Source organism: Myotis daubentonii, chromosome 5 (assembly GCF_963259705.1).
Source record: "Myotis daubentonii chromosome 5, mMyoDau2.1, whole genome shotgun sequence".
Lineage (NCBI taxonomy): Eukaryota > Metazoa > Chordata > Mammalia > Chiroptera > Vespertilionidae > Myotis > Myotis daubentonii.
In genome coordinates, this window is record NC_081844.1 from 21,553,738 (window position 1) to 21,565,832 (window position 12,095).

The 12,095-nt window shown below is 52.1% G+C and overlaps 1 protein-coding gene across 1 annotated transcript; it reads left to right on the forward strand.

The window, feature by feature from the left end:
* The first annotated feature begins 849 nt into the window (after positions 1-849).
* On the forward strand, positions 850-4,946 carry EPHX3 (epoxide hydrolase 3). The gene is made up of 8 exons (XM_059696471.1): positions 850-1,009; positions 1,493-2,115; positions 2,324-2,409; positions 2,678-2,835; positions 2,930-3,058; positions 3,991-4,094; positions 4,191-4,327; positions 4,418-4,946. The coding sequence occupies exons 2-8, from the start codon at positions 1,873-1,875 to the stop codon at positions 4,641-4,643; spliced, it is 1,083 nt and encodes a 360-aa protein (XP_059552454.1). The 5' UTR covers positions 850-1,009; positions 1,493-1,872; the 3' UTR covers positions 4,644-4,946.
* The last annotated feature ends 7,149 nt before the right edge of the window (positions 4,947-12,095 follow it).

A 12,095-nucleotide genomic window follows, 5' to 3' on the forward strand; every position in this document is an offset into this window, starting at 1 on the left:
CTTTAAGTAGCAACCCAGGGACTTAATTATGGTCCCAGGACAGTATAATGTTTAGCAGTGACAACACAAAGGTAAGTTAACAGTGGAAGGTGGAAGGGAGGGTGAGAGATGACAAAAAGGGATGAGTGGAGTGTTTCAGATTAGAGGAACCAGTAGAAAAACTACAGGTGGAAAAAGCACGTCCAGTGGTGGTGACATGAGTCAGTGGATAATGTCCCAAATTGATAATGACGAAGGAGGCCCAGCCCAGCCAGGTGGCTCAGTGGGTGACTGTCGTCCTAGGAACCAGGAGGTCACAGTCCCATTCCCAGGCAGGGAACATTCCAGTGGGGCGTGCAGGAGGCAGCCAATCAATGATTCTCTCTCATCATTGATGTTTCTCTCTCTCCCTCTCCCTTCCCCTCTGAAATTTATTATAAGAAGTAGGCACATAAGCACACTGAGGTGCCCAAGATACCAACAGAAAGCCAAAAGCGTTCCAATGGCTGCCAAAGGCGAGGAGGTGGAGCTCAAGGCTGCTGCTTTTCTCAAAATCCTGGATTGCGGCTTAGCCAGTTGTACGACTTTGGGCAAATGACTTAATCGCCAAATTGCAGGTTCGTGGCCTGTGATGCAGGGGTGTGATCACAGCACTTACACGTAATAGGGCTGTTATAAGGGTTAAATAAGGGACCGTGAAATACCCAGGATCTACCCAGGTAAGGTTGCAAAACGAGGAGGAAGAAGCCTCGTGCCCGGCCCAGGCCCACTTCCTCTTCCGGCCACAGTCCCAGTGACGCAACGGGCCGGGTCTTCCGAGGAGACAAGAGTATCCCCTCCACCACTTGCTGCGGAGCCCCGGCACCTGCGGCTGGGCTCTCGGGCGGGACCTGTCGCCTGCACGTCAAAATGACCGCCAGAGTCCAATCACCGCTGTGCAGGGGCGGGCCGAAGGGCCCACTGGGCCAACTGGAGGCTAGCGCGGGGTCGCGGCTGCAGGACCCACCGTTGAAACCAGAGCTGGGTGAAGGTGCTGTTAGATCGCTTGGAGCCAGGCCGAAGGGTGGGTCGCGCGCTCCCGGGTGGGGGGCTCCCGGGAGATGGCGGCCGGGGACCCCTGAGGCCTCCTCAGGCCGCAGCAATAGCCCCAGCCGCCCTCCTAATCTCTGCGGTGTCGCAAGCTGCCCCCTCCTCCCACTTCTGGGTTCGCTTGGCCCGCCATATTGGCTTCTGGCACCGCCCCCTTGTCTCATTGGCCCGGGTCCAGGCCGGCCCCCAGCTCATTGGCCCAGCTTTCTTGCTCCGTCCTTCTCCACCCAGTTAGACCCCGCCTTCCCTGGGCTCCGCCTTCTCTCCGCCCACACACCTAAGCCACGCCCACAACCCTTCCGAGGCTCCTGGACTAGGTTGGGTCCGCCCTTCCGGCTCGTAAGCCATACCTGCCCGTCAGTTCCCCGCCCCTTCGCTCCCGGTTCCCCCGGTCCCACTCAGGACTCCCCCTCTTTCCTTGCAGGACTTCAATCTTCCTCTGGAGTTAAACTCTCACCCACCTGCTGCAGGAGTCCCCCTAGGCCACGCCCACATGTTAAGCCCCGCCCACCGCTCTAGTTCCTCGCACCTCGCCCCAAGGTCCCTCCCCACCCACCGCAGCCTGGTCCTCGCCGGCTCCACCCTGGCACCCTAGTCTGGCTCCCTGTGGCCAGCGCGCCCAGGTGTTCACCTGGCACTCAGGTAAGTCGTGTTCTCTCCGCGCGTTCCGCAAACCCCGACGGCACGGAGGGGCCCCAGGCTAAAGGCGGTGGGCTCCGCAGCCCGGACCCCGCCTCGCCGCTGCTGCGCGCGCCCGGGGCCGAGGATCCCGACGGCAGCACCGTCGTCCCAGGACACGGCGCCATGCCCGAGCTGGTGGTGACGGCCCTGCTGGCGCCGTCGCGCCTCACCCTGAAGCTGCTGCGCGCCTTCATGTGGAGCCTGGTGTTCTCGGCGGCGCTGGTGGCCGCCGCGGTCTACGGCTGCATTGCGCTCACGCACGTGCTGTGCCGGCCCCGGCGCGGCTGCTGCGGGCTCCCCCGGCGCACGGCACCCGTCTGCTTGAGCGACCCTGAGCTCGGGGAGCACTGCTTCCTGACCCTCAAGGTGAGCGCACCGGGTGCCGTCGGGGTGGCGGGGCTCGAGCCGGGGGGGGGGGGGGGGGGGGGAGGCGGGGCTGCGGCTGCGTGAGCTGAGCGCCAATGACTGAATCCAAACTAAGGCCGGGGCGGGGGGCGGGGGGTGTTGGAAGGGAGGGTTTCAGACATAAGGAAGGGGGGTTCCCCAGATCTTACTTAGACGGTGCCTCCCCCAGAGCTCAGGCCTGCGCCTGCACTATGTCTCGGCCGGACGCGGCAACGGGCCCCTCATGCTTTTTCTGCACGGCTTTCCCCAGAACTGGTATGTCTGAGGCCCAGGGGACTGGGTGCACAGGGCTGGGGGGAGTGGAACTCGGACCACCCGGGTACCCAGGAGGCAGGACCGGGGCTGGGTAGACTGGGGGCGAACCAATATAGGGCTCAGATGGGGCGCTGGGGGACAGGTGTCTAGGAGGCCCCAAGGGAGGAGACAAAGAGGAATGAGTCTGTGTTAACACTGCCCGGGATAGGCCTCTGCTAGGTGGGGGGACCCTGACTCAACCTCCCTTCCTCTTCCGCCGGCCCGACAGGTTCTCCTGGCGCTACCAGCTCCGGGAGTTCCAGAGCCGCTTTCACGTGGTGGCCGTGGACATGCGTGGCTACGGCTCCTCCGATGCACCAAGGGATGTGGACTCCTACACTGTCGACCTGCTGACGGCGGACATCCAGGATGTCATCCTGGGCCTGGGTGGGGATGTGTCCCCATCCCAGCCTTGGCCTTCCCTGCCCCTGACTCACCTCTGCCTGGCATCTCACTCACTCCATTTCCTCTGACCCCACAGGTTACTCCAAGTGCATCCTGGTGGCCCACGACTGGGGTGCACTGCTAGCCTGGAATTTCTCCATCTACTACCCGTCCCTGGTTGAGCGGATGGTGGTGGTCAGTGCTGCCCCCATGTCGGTGTACCAAGGTGTGTCGGGGAGTCCAGGATGCTGGGGTGTGTCTGTTTGAAGGAGCATGTGTTTGTGGCTACACTTCTCTGTCCATCAGTCAACACACCTGGGGCTGGAGGGTCAGCAGTGAACCTGGGTCCCTTCCCCTGGGGCACTCCCAATCTACAATCAATGACAGTACACTTAGGAGTAACTCACATATTTTGAGCACTTACAGGTGACAATTTCTCTGACAAGCAGCCACCTAGGCTCATGAAAGTGTTATAATCCCCATGGTCCAGTCGGGGGAACTGAGAGAAGTTAAATGGCTTTCTTCTAGCAGTGAAAGCATAGGTAACTAAGCAACTGCGATTACATAGGATGCCATCTCTGGCTACCCAGTGCTCATCACATCACCTGATTTTAATTATCAGCATTGTACTCAGCTGAATATTTGTTCTCCACCCCTCCTTCTCTCTCTCTCTTTCTCTCTCTCTCTCTCTCTCTCTCTCACTCTCTCTCTCTCTCTCTTTCTCTCCCGCCACCCTTGTTGTTTCTTGCCTGTTTCCATCTCTAGACTGTCAGCTCCCTGAGGGCAAGGGAGTTTTGTCTGTCCTGTTCATCACTGTGTCTCCAGAGTCTAGAACAGGGCCTGGCACACAGTAGGTGCTCAGTGAATGTTTGTTGAATGAAGCAGGCCTGGGCCAGGAGAGCACACCAGTGGATGTGGGTGCTCCCAGGAGCTGCAGAGGGAGGTGCCCCATTCCGTAGGCACAGTGACTACTCAGCAGGAAGGGAAGCTGGTGCCAGGGTAAAGGGGGACGTCGGGTGTCTTCACAGGCTCAGACAGGCAGCGGTTGCATGCCTGAGTGTTGGTGCATCTGTGTGCCTGACCAGGGTGGGTATAGGGGTGCAGGGCTGTGGAGCCAGCCCAGGCCCAGGCCTCATGTCTGCATTCCCCTCCCCCCAGATTACTCAATGCGCCACATTGGCCAGTTCTTTCGTTCCAACTATGTGTTCCTGTTCCAGCTTCCCTGGCTGCCCGAGAAGTTGTTGTCCATGTCTGACTTCCAGGTGAAGCAGAGTGAAGGCCTGGGGCGGTTGTGGGTGGAGGGCAATTGGTTGGGTAGATGGAGGAGCACTGAAGCCAGAGTCTTGCTTTGTTCTCAGATCCTGAAGACCACCCTCACCCACCATAAGAGGGGCATCCCACGCTTGAGCCCCAATGAGCTTGAGGCCTTCCTTTATGACTTCTCACAGCCCGGTGGCCTCACTGGGCCCCTCAATTACTACCGAAACATCTTCAGGTAAGTCCAGACCCAGGCAGAAGCTCAGGGGAGTTGGTGGGGAAGGAGGTGGGGGCAGCCATCCTTCTGTCTGTCTTGTCTTGGTCATAGGAACTTCCCCCTGGAGCCCCAGGAGCTGGCCACGCCCACCCTGCTGCTGTGGGGGGAGAAGGACACCTACTTCGAGCATGGGCTGGTAGGGGCCATCAGCAGGCGCTTCGTGCCCGGCCGGCTGGAAGCCCACATTCTGCCAGGCGCGGGGCACTGGATCCCACAGAGCCACCCTGAGGAAATGCACCAATACATGTGGGCCTTCTTACAAGACCTGCTGCACTAGTGGCCCTTGCTCACTGGCCTGCGTGCGCCTGGCGGACCGCACCGTGGACACACACAGGTGCTCTCTGGGATCATGCATAGGGGTGGAACTCCTAGATTGCACACACGAGCATCTGTGGGTATCCTGGAGCACACCAGCCCGTACACTCACAGGCATGAGTGTGACCTGTGAGCAAGCACTTTGACTCCAGGAAACCAGGCTGCCTCTGGTGGAGCTAAATGCTATGTTCTCTCTCCCTTCCCTGGAGCCCAGTTTTCTTGCCAGAGTCAGCACCCTGAAACCCTGAAAGTAAACTTTTACTTTCCTGCCGAGGCCGGTTTGGCTCAGTGGATGGAGCGTCGGCCTGCGGACTGAGGGGTCCCAGGTTCGATTCCGGTCGGGGGCATGTGCCTGGGTTGTGGGCACGTCCCCAGTGGGGGATGTGCAGGAGGCAGCTGATCGGTGTTTCTCTCTCATCGATGTTTCTAACTCTCTCTGTCTCTCTCCCTTCCTCTCTGTAAAAAATCAATAAAATATATTTTAAAAAAAAAACAAAAAACTTTTACTTTCCTGTCCCTGGCTTCTATCTCCATCCAGTCTGGGTTTTCAGCTCAATGCTGCTTTGTCCAATACAGTACTGGTAGTCACATCTGGCTACTTTGATTTAATTGCAAATTAATTAAAATTAAATACAATTAAAAATTCAGTTCCTCAGTCACACTAGCCATCTTTCAAGGGCATCAACATAAAAAGTTCTATCAGCCTGGCCAGTGTGATTCAGTGGTTGAGTATCGACCTATGAACCAGGAGGTCACTGTTCAATTCCCTGATAGGGCACATGCCCGGGTTGCGGGCTTGATCCCCAGTGGGGGGCATATGGGAGGCAGCCGATTGATGATTTTCTCTCATCATTGATGTTTCTATCTCCTCTTCCTTCCTCTCTGAATCAATAAAAAATATATATATATATTTATAAAAGTTCTATAAGACAGTGCTGATGAGGATGTTCCTAGTGCCGGGGGCCTCCTGCTTGGCTCCTGATTCACCTCTCCAACGGATGACCCCTGGGGAGGCGAGTGGGTGCCCAGAATCCTCTCCAGCTAGGCCGTGGGCAGCACCCCCCCATGATCATTCAGTCCCAACTCCAGGCCTTGAAAGGCCAAGTTCTCTCACAGCAGCCTAGGAAAGATGCCTGGGATCTTGTCTCAGGTCCATGGGAAACAGCTCTTGGCTCCCCTAGGGTATGTGAGATTCTGGATTGGGCACAGGAAGGGACCAGCTGGCTCATGGCCACCTAGGGTCTGAGGCCTGCTTCTCCAGCTCTTGGAGTCATCTTTTCCAAATTCACCAGTTTCAGCCGAAACCGGTTTGGCTCAGTGGATAGAGCGTTGGCCTGCGGACTGAGGGGTCCCAGGTTCGATTCCGGTCAAGGGCATGTACCTGGGTTGCGGGCACATCCCCAGTGGGAGATGTGCAGGAGGCAGCTGATTGATGTTTCTCTCCCATCGATGTTTCTAACTATCTATCTCTCTCCCTTCCTCTCTGTAAAAAATCAATAAAATATATTTTAAAAAAACAAAAACAAATTCACCAGTTTCTGTTGATAACTTTTGGGGCCCCAGGCTCCAACCTCCCAATGAGGGTGGTACAAGTCAAGGGTGGATTACCTGCCTCAGACTAGTCACAGCATCAGCCTCTATGTCCCTAACCTTTGTCTGGCCTTTGGGGACAGTACCATGACCTACAGCATGATAAATCTCTCTGGGGATCCAGCAGACCTCACACATACATTCTCATCTCTGGGATGGGCCTGCCTGGCCAGAGCCAGCCTGTTGGTCACACCAGTCGGCCCTCCCTTGTCTCCAATGTAACATCCTTTTTAAAAAAAAATATTTTTTTTCTTTTATTGATTTCAGAGAGATAGATAGAAACATCAATGAAAGAGAATCATTGATGGGCCACCTGCTGCACACCCCCTACTTGGGATCAAGCCTGCAACCTGGACATGTGCACTGACCAGGGATCAAACCCTGACCTCATTCATAGGTTGACGCTCAACCACTGTGCCACACCGGCCAGGCCCAGTATAACATCCTTTTGTTGTGGGTGGCAGGAACAAGCACCAGGTGTGACAGCCATGGGGTCAGACCGGACCTGGGTTCAGCAACCTCGGTACTTGAATTCTGCTGGCTAGGCAAGAATTCAGAGCAAAGACTCAAAACTGTAAGAGAAAATTTATAAAATCACAGAGGTGAATAAAGTATTTTGTAGAAGAAATGGGCTTAGGAAACAAGTTATAGAGGCAAAGGAAGGGACGTTGGAGCTTAGAAGTGAGGAAGGTCAAGGTGACTCGCCTGGGAGGAAGGAGAAGGGGGAAGAGAAAGGCACCTGCCTGCTCCTGGAGGGAGAGCACCCTGGGTGCTCTGTCCTAAGGGTCTTAAGGGTGGAGATGTTAGGGGAGGTCCCAGGGGGACATCTCAGTAGAATATTCAGCAGCTTTCCAGGGGGTCATTATTCAGTGCAGCGGGTCCTGGTGTCAGCTGTGCTGTTACTTGTCTGGTTTGGCTGCTTTTCTGGGCCTGGAGCTGAAATACAACTGAGGCCTCTAGAGAGGAAAGGTCAGGGAGTCCCACCCCAAACCTCAAGACCAGCAACATGGTAGGAGGAGAAAGGTCACCCTGGGAGGAGGTCCCACCCTACAACTGTCCTTTGGGAGGCACCCAGGGCCTGCTGCCCTAGTGACCTTCTGTACCTGGCCCATCGTCCTTGATCTGCTCATGTCTGTCTGTGTGCCACCCCCCCCCCCCCCCCCCCCCGAGCACAGGGTCTCTTCTGTAGCTGCTTCCTGCTGAAGAGGAATGAAGTTTTCCTTCAGAGCTAAGAGATCCTTGCTCATTGTCAAAGGGGTAATGAGACCTGATGACAGAAGGAGGTGACGATGGTGTCTAGAGGTGGTATTCCTGAGTACGAGTAGGTTTGTAACATGGTGGAGACAAACTGTGTTAAAAATCTTAGTATTTGCTCTAGCAAGTTTGGCTCAGAGGATAGAGCATCTGCCTGCGGACTGAAGGGTCCCAGGTTCGATTCTGGTCAAGGGCACATTCCTGGGTTGCAGGCTCCATTAGTGGGGGGCATGCAGGAGGCAGCCGATCAATGATTCTCTGTCATCACTGATGTTTCTATCTCTCCCTCTTCCTTCCTCTCTGAAATCAATAAAAATATATTAAAAGTTAAAAAAAAATTTTAGTATTATTGGGGCAAAAGCTAGAATGGCAAGAATTACAACAAATGATCCAGTGGAAGGAAAAAATGTTTTCATTCTCATTAATTCCAAGTCAAAGGATGGGAGAAAAGTGAAACCGTTTTGAGGGTTGTAGCCAAATATTTAAGAAAATTAGAAAAATTCATGATCCAGTCCAGTTTATAGGTGAAAAATATAAAGCTTTTAATTGAACTGGAATCTAATATTTACAATTGTGTATTATAGAGTCTATTGAAACATAATTTCCCACCTAAAATTACCCTCATCTACTAATAAAAGCCTAGGTGGCCCTCACGTGTGACCTCACAAGATGGCCACCACAAAGATGGCCACACACACAGCGGAGGCGGGCCCGTCAGCCCCTCCATGTGGTGAGGCCTGGGGGTCCCGTGGCTCCTTGCTGCATGGAGAAGGCTGGTTCCAGCGTCTCCGCCACCTCGCGTGGAGGAGGTGGGTCTTGGCCGAGGAGGTGGGTCTCGGCAGGGGAGGGCAGCTGGGGGCCATCGGGCCAGCAGGGGAGGGCAGCTGGGGGCCATCGGGCCAGCAGGGGAGGGCAGCTGGGGGCCATCGGGCCAGCAGGGGAGGGCAGCTGGGGGCCATCGGGCCAGCAGGGGAGGGCAGCTGGGGGCCATCGGGCCAGCAGGGGAGGGCAGCTGGGGGCCATCGGGCCGGCAGGGGAGCAGTTAGGTGGCAATCAGGCAGGCAGACAAGCAGTTAGGAGCCAGCGGTCCCAGATTGTGAGAGGGATTTCTGACTGCCGGTTTAGGCCCGATCCCACAGGGCCTAACTCAGCAGTCGGACATCTCCCGAGGGGTCCCAGATTGGAGAGGGTGCAGGTCAGGCTGAGTGACAACCCCCTGCCATGCACAAATTTCGTGCACTGGGCCACTAGTTTTTAATAAAAAGCCAAATTAAGACCAATTTATGTATTGTATTAAGTCCAATTTCAATTGTTTGCATAAACACAGTAAGAATAGCAACTGATTAAATAGGCTTACTTTTGCCCTAACCGGTTTGGCTCAGGGGATAGAGCGTCGGCCTGCGGACTGAAAGGTCCCAGGTTCGATTCCGGTCAAGGGCATGTACCTTGGTTGCGGGCACCTCCCCAGTGGGGGGTGTGCAAGAGGCAGCTGATTGATGTTTCTCTGTCATCGATGTTTCTAACTCTCTACCCCTCTCCCTTCCTCTCTCTAAAATCAATAAAGACATATTTTAAAAATAAATAACTAGACTTTAAAAACAAACAAAAAACAAAGTCAGAAAAAAAAAATTGGCTTACTTTTAAAAATATGTATTTTTTTTTATTGATTTAGAGAGGAAGGAAGAGGGAGAGATAGAAACATCAATGATGAGAGAGAATCATTGATTGGCTACCTCCTGTGCTCCCCACACTGGGGATCGAGCCTTCAACCCAGGCAGGTGCCCTGACAGGGAATGCAACTGTAACTTCCTAGTTCATAGCATTCTCAACCATGGAGCCACACCAGCCGGGCTAGGCTTTCTTAAATCTTTTGCTGGAATTCCATGATTGACCTTTAATTATCCCCTCAGGGCAAAGAAGCCAAGCCACCTAGTTGCCATCAAGTTTGTCTGAAATGTATAGACTTGGGTGAATTCCTTGCCATCTCTCAGGAAAGCAACCTTTGTTGCTTACCTAGAAAGACTGCCATGTGACCAAGCAAGGTACCTGACCATTTCTCTAAGGGACTTGTTGGCTTCAAAGTCAGTCTTTATTCCTTAAGGCTTTCTGGGGACATCCAGAGTCCAGGCATGCCTCTCTCAGACGTGACATTCCAGTCAGAGTCTTGGTTAATAAAACCACCATTGGAAACTGGGCTTATTGAAATCATGCAAAAAAACATATTGCCATGAAAATAGTAGTACTCCAGTTTCCAGAATCTGGAGGGATTAGGTAGAGAGAAAAATACAATTTTCAAAATCCTTTTATTTTTTTTAAATATATTTAAAGTCATTGAGCTACACCAGCCAGGCATACCAAATCCTTTTCTTTCTTTCTTTCTTTTTTTTTTTAAATATTTCATTGATTTTTTACAGAGAGGAAGGGAGTAGGAGGGGGAGAGGGATAGAGAGTTAGAAACTTCGATCAGCTGCCTCCTGCACACCCCCCACTGGGGATGTGCCCACAACCAAGGTACATGCCCTTGACTGGAATCAAACCTGGGACCCTTCAGTTCGCAGGCCAACGCTCTAATCCACTGAGCCAAACCGGTTAGGTAGGGCAAGGAGACTTATTTTTTAAAAAAAGGTTTTGGAGCCCTGACTGGTTTGGCTCAGTGGATAGAGCGTCGGCCTGCGGACTCAAAGGTCCCAGGTTCGATTCCGGTCAAGGGCATGTACCTGGGTTGCGGGCACATCCCCAGTAGGGGGTGTGCAGGAGGCAGCTGATTGATGTTTCTCTCTCATCGATGTTTCTAACTTTCTGTCCTTCTCCCTTCCTCTCTGTAAAAAAATCAATAAAATATATTTTTTAAAAAAAAATAAGTCTCGCCGAAACCGGTTTGGCTCAGTGGATAGAGCGTCGGCCTGCGGACTGAAAGGTCCCAGGTTCGATTCCGGTCAAGGGCATGTACCTGGGTTGCGGGCATATCCCCAGTGGGAGATGTGCAGGAGGCAGCTGATCGATGTTTCTCTCTCATTGATGTTTCTAACTCTCTATCTCTCTCCCTCTCTGTAAAAAAAATCAATAAAATATATTAAAAAAAAAATAAGTCTCCTTGTACAGTGGAGCCTTGACTTACGAGTTTAATTCGTTCCGAGACCGAGCTCGTTAGGGAGCTCGTTAACTCAAATTATTCTGTCAACTCAATGCAAAAAATCTGCCGAGAGACAGCTGGTATCTCAAAAAACTCCTTAGTCGGGACACTCGTAAGTCAAGGCCCCACTGTATTTGGAAAGCAAGAGGAAAATTCTTGTCCTTTTAGCAGAGTGAAAAAGAACCAAATTCTAACTCTGTATTAGTTTACTTTTGATTTTTAAATTTATTTATTTAATTAAATTCATTATTTAGCTTACTTATATAATTTCCTTTTAAGATTTTTTATAAACCTTTCTAAAACTTTCACAAACCTTTTTACAACTTCCATAAACCTTACCCATTCAGAAATAACCGGCTTTAGAACAACTCAGTTTTTTTCTTTTTAATTTTATTTTTAATTGACTTCAGAGAGGAAGGGAGAGGGAGAGAGAGATAAAACGATGAGAGAGAATCATTAACCGGCTGCCTCCTACATGCCCTAAATTGGGGATCGAGTCTGCAACTCGGGCATGTGCCCTGACCGGGAATTGAACCGTGACCCTCTGGTTCATAGGTTGACACTCAACCACTGAGCCACACCAGCCAGGCTCTCTCTCACCCTCTCTCTCTCTCTCTCTCTCTTTTAAAATATATCTCCATACTTTTTATCAAGAGTGGGAAACCTTTTATTCTGCCAAGGGCCATTTGGATATTTATAACATTCTTCATGGGCCATACAGAATTATCAGCTTAAAAATGAGCGAGCTTGCCCTGACTGGTTTGGCTCAGTGGGTAGAGCATTGGCCTGCGAACTGAGAGGTCCCAGGTTCGATTCCGGTCAAGGGCATGTACCTTGGTTGCGGGCACATCCCCAGTAGGTGTGCAGGCGGCAGCTGATCAATGTTTCTCTCTCATCGATGTTTCTAACTCTCTATCCCTCTCTCTTCCTCTCTGTAAAAAATCAATAAAATGTATTTAAAAAAAAATTAGCGAGCTATATTTGGTCAAACATTTAATTAACTCACCCCTCACCCCTAAGGCCTCGGCAGGGCCAGACCAAACGATTTCTTGGGCCTTATGCGGCCCGGGAGCTGGATGTTCCCCACCCCTGCTTTATACCTTCTATCACCAAAACCATAATTTTTTTTTTCAATTAATTAGAATTCTTAATTCATGGGAAACCTTAATTACTAAAAAGTAAGCAATTAGCTGTAGCCGGTTTGGCTCAAGTGGATAGATTATCGGCCTGCAGACTAAAGGGTTCAATTCTGGTCAAGGGCACATGCCCAAGTTGCGGGCTTAATCCCCAGTAGGGGGCGTGCAGGAGGCAGCTGATCAATGATTCTCATCACTGATGTTTCTCTCTCTCCCTCTCCCTTCCTCTCTGAAATCAATAAAAATATATTTAATATATATATATATTTAAAAATAAAAAGTAAGTAATTAGTATCCTTTC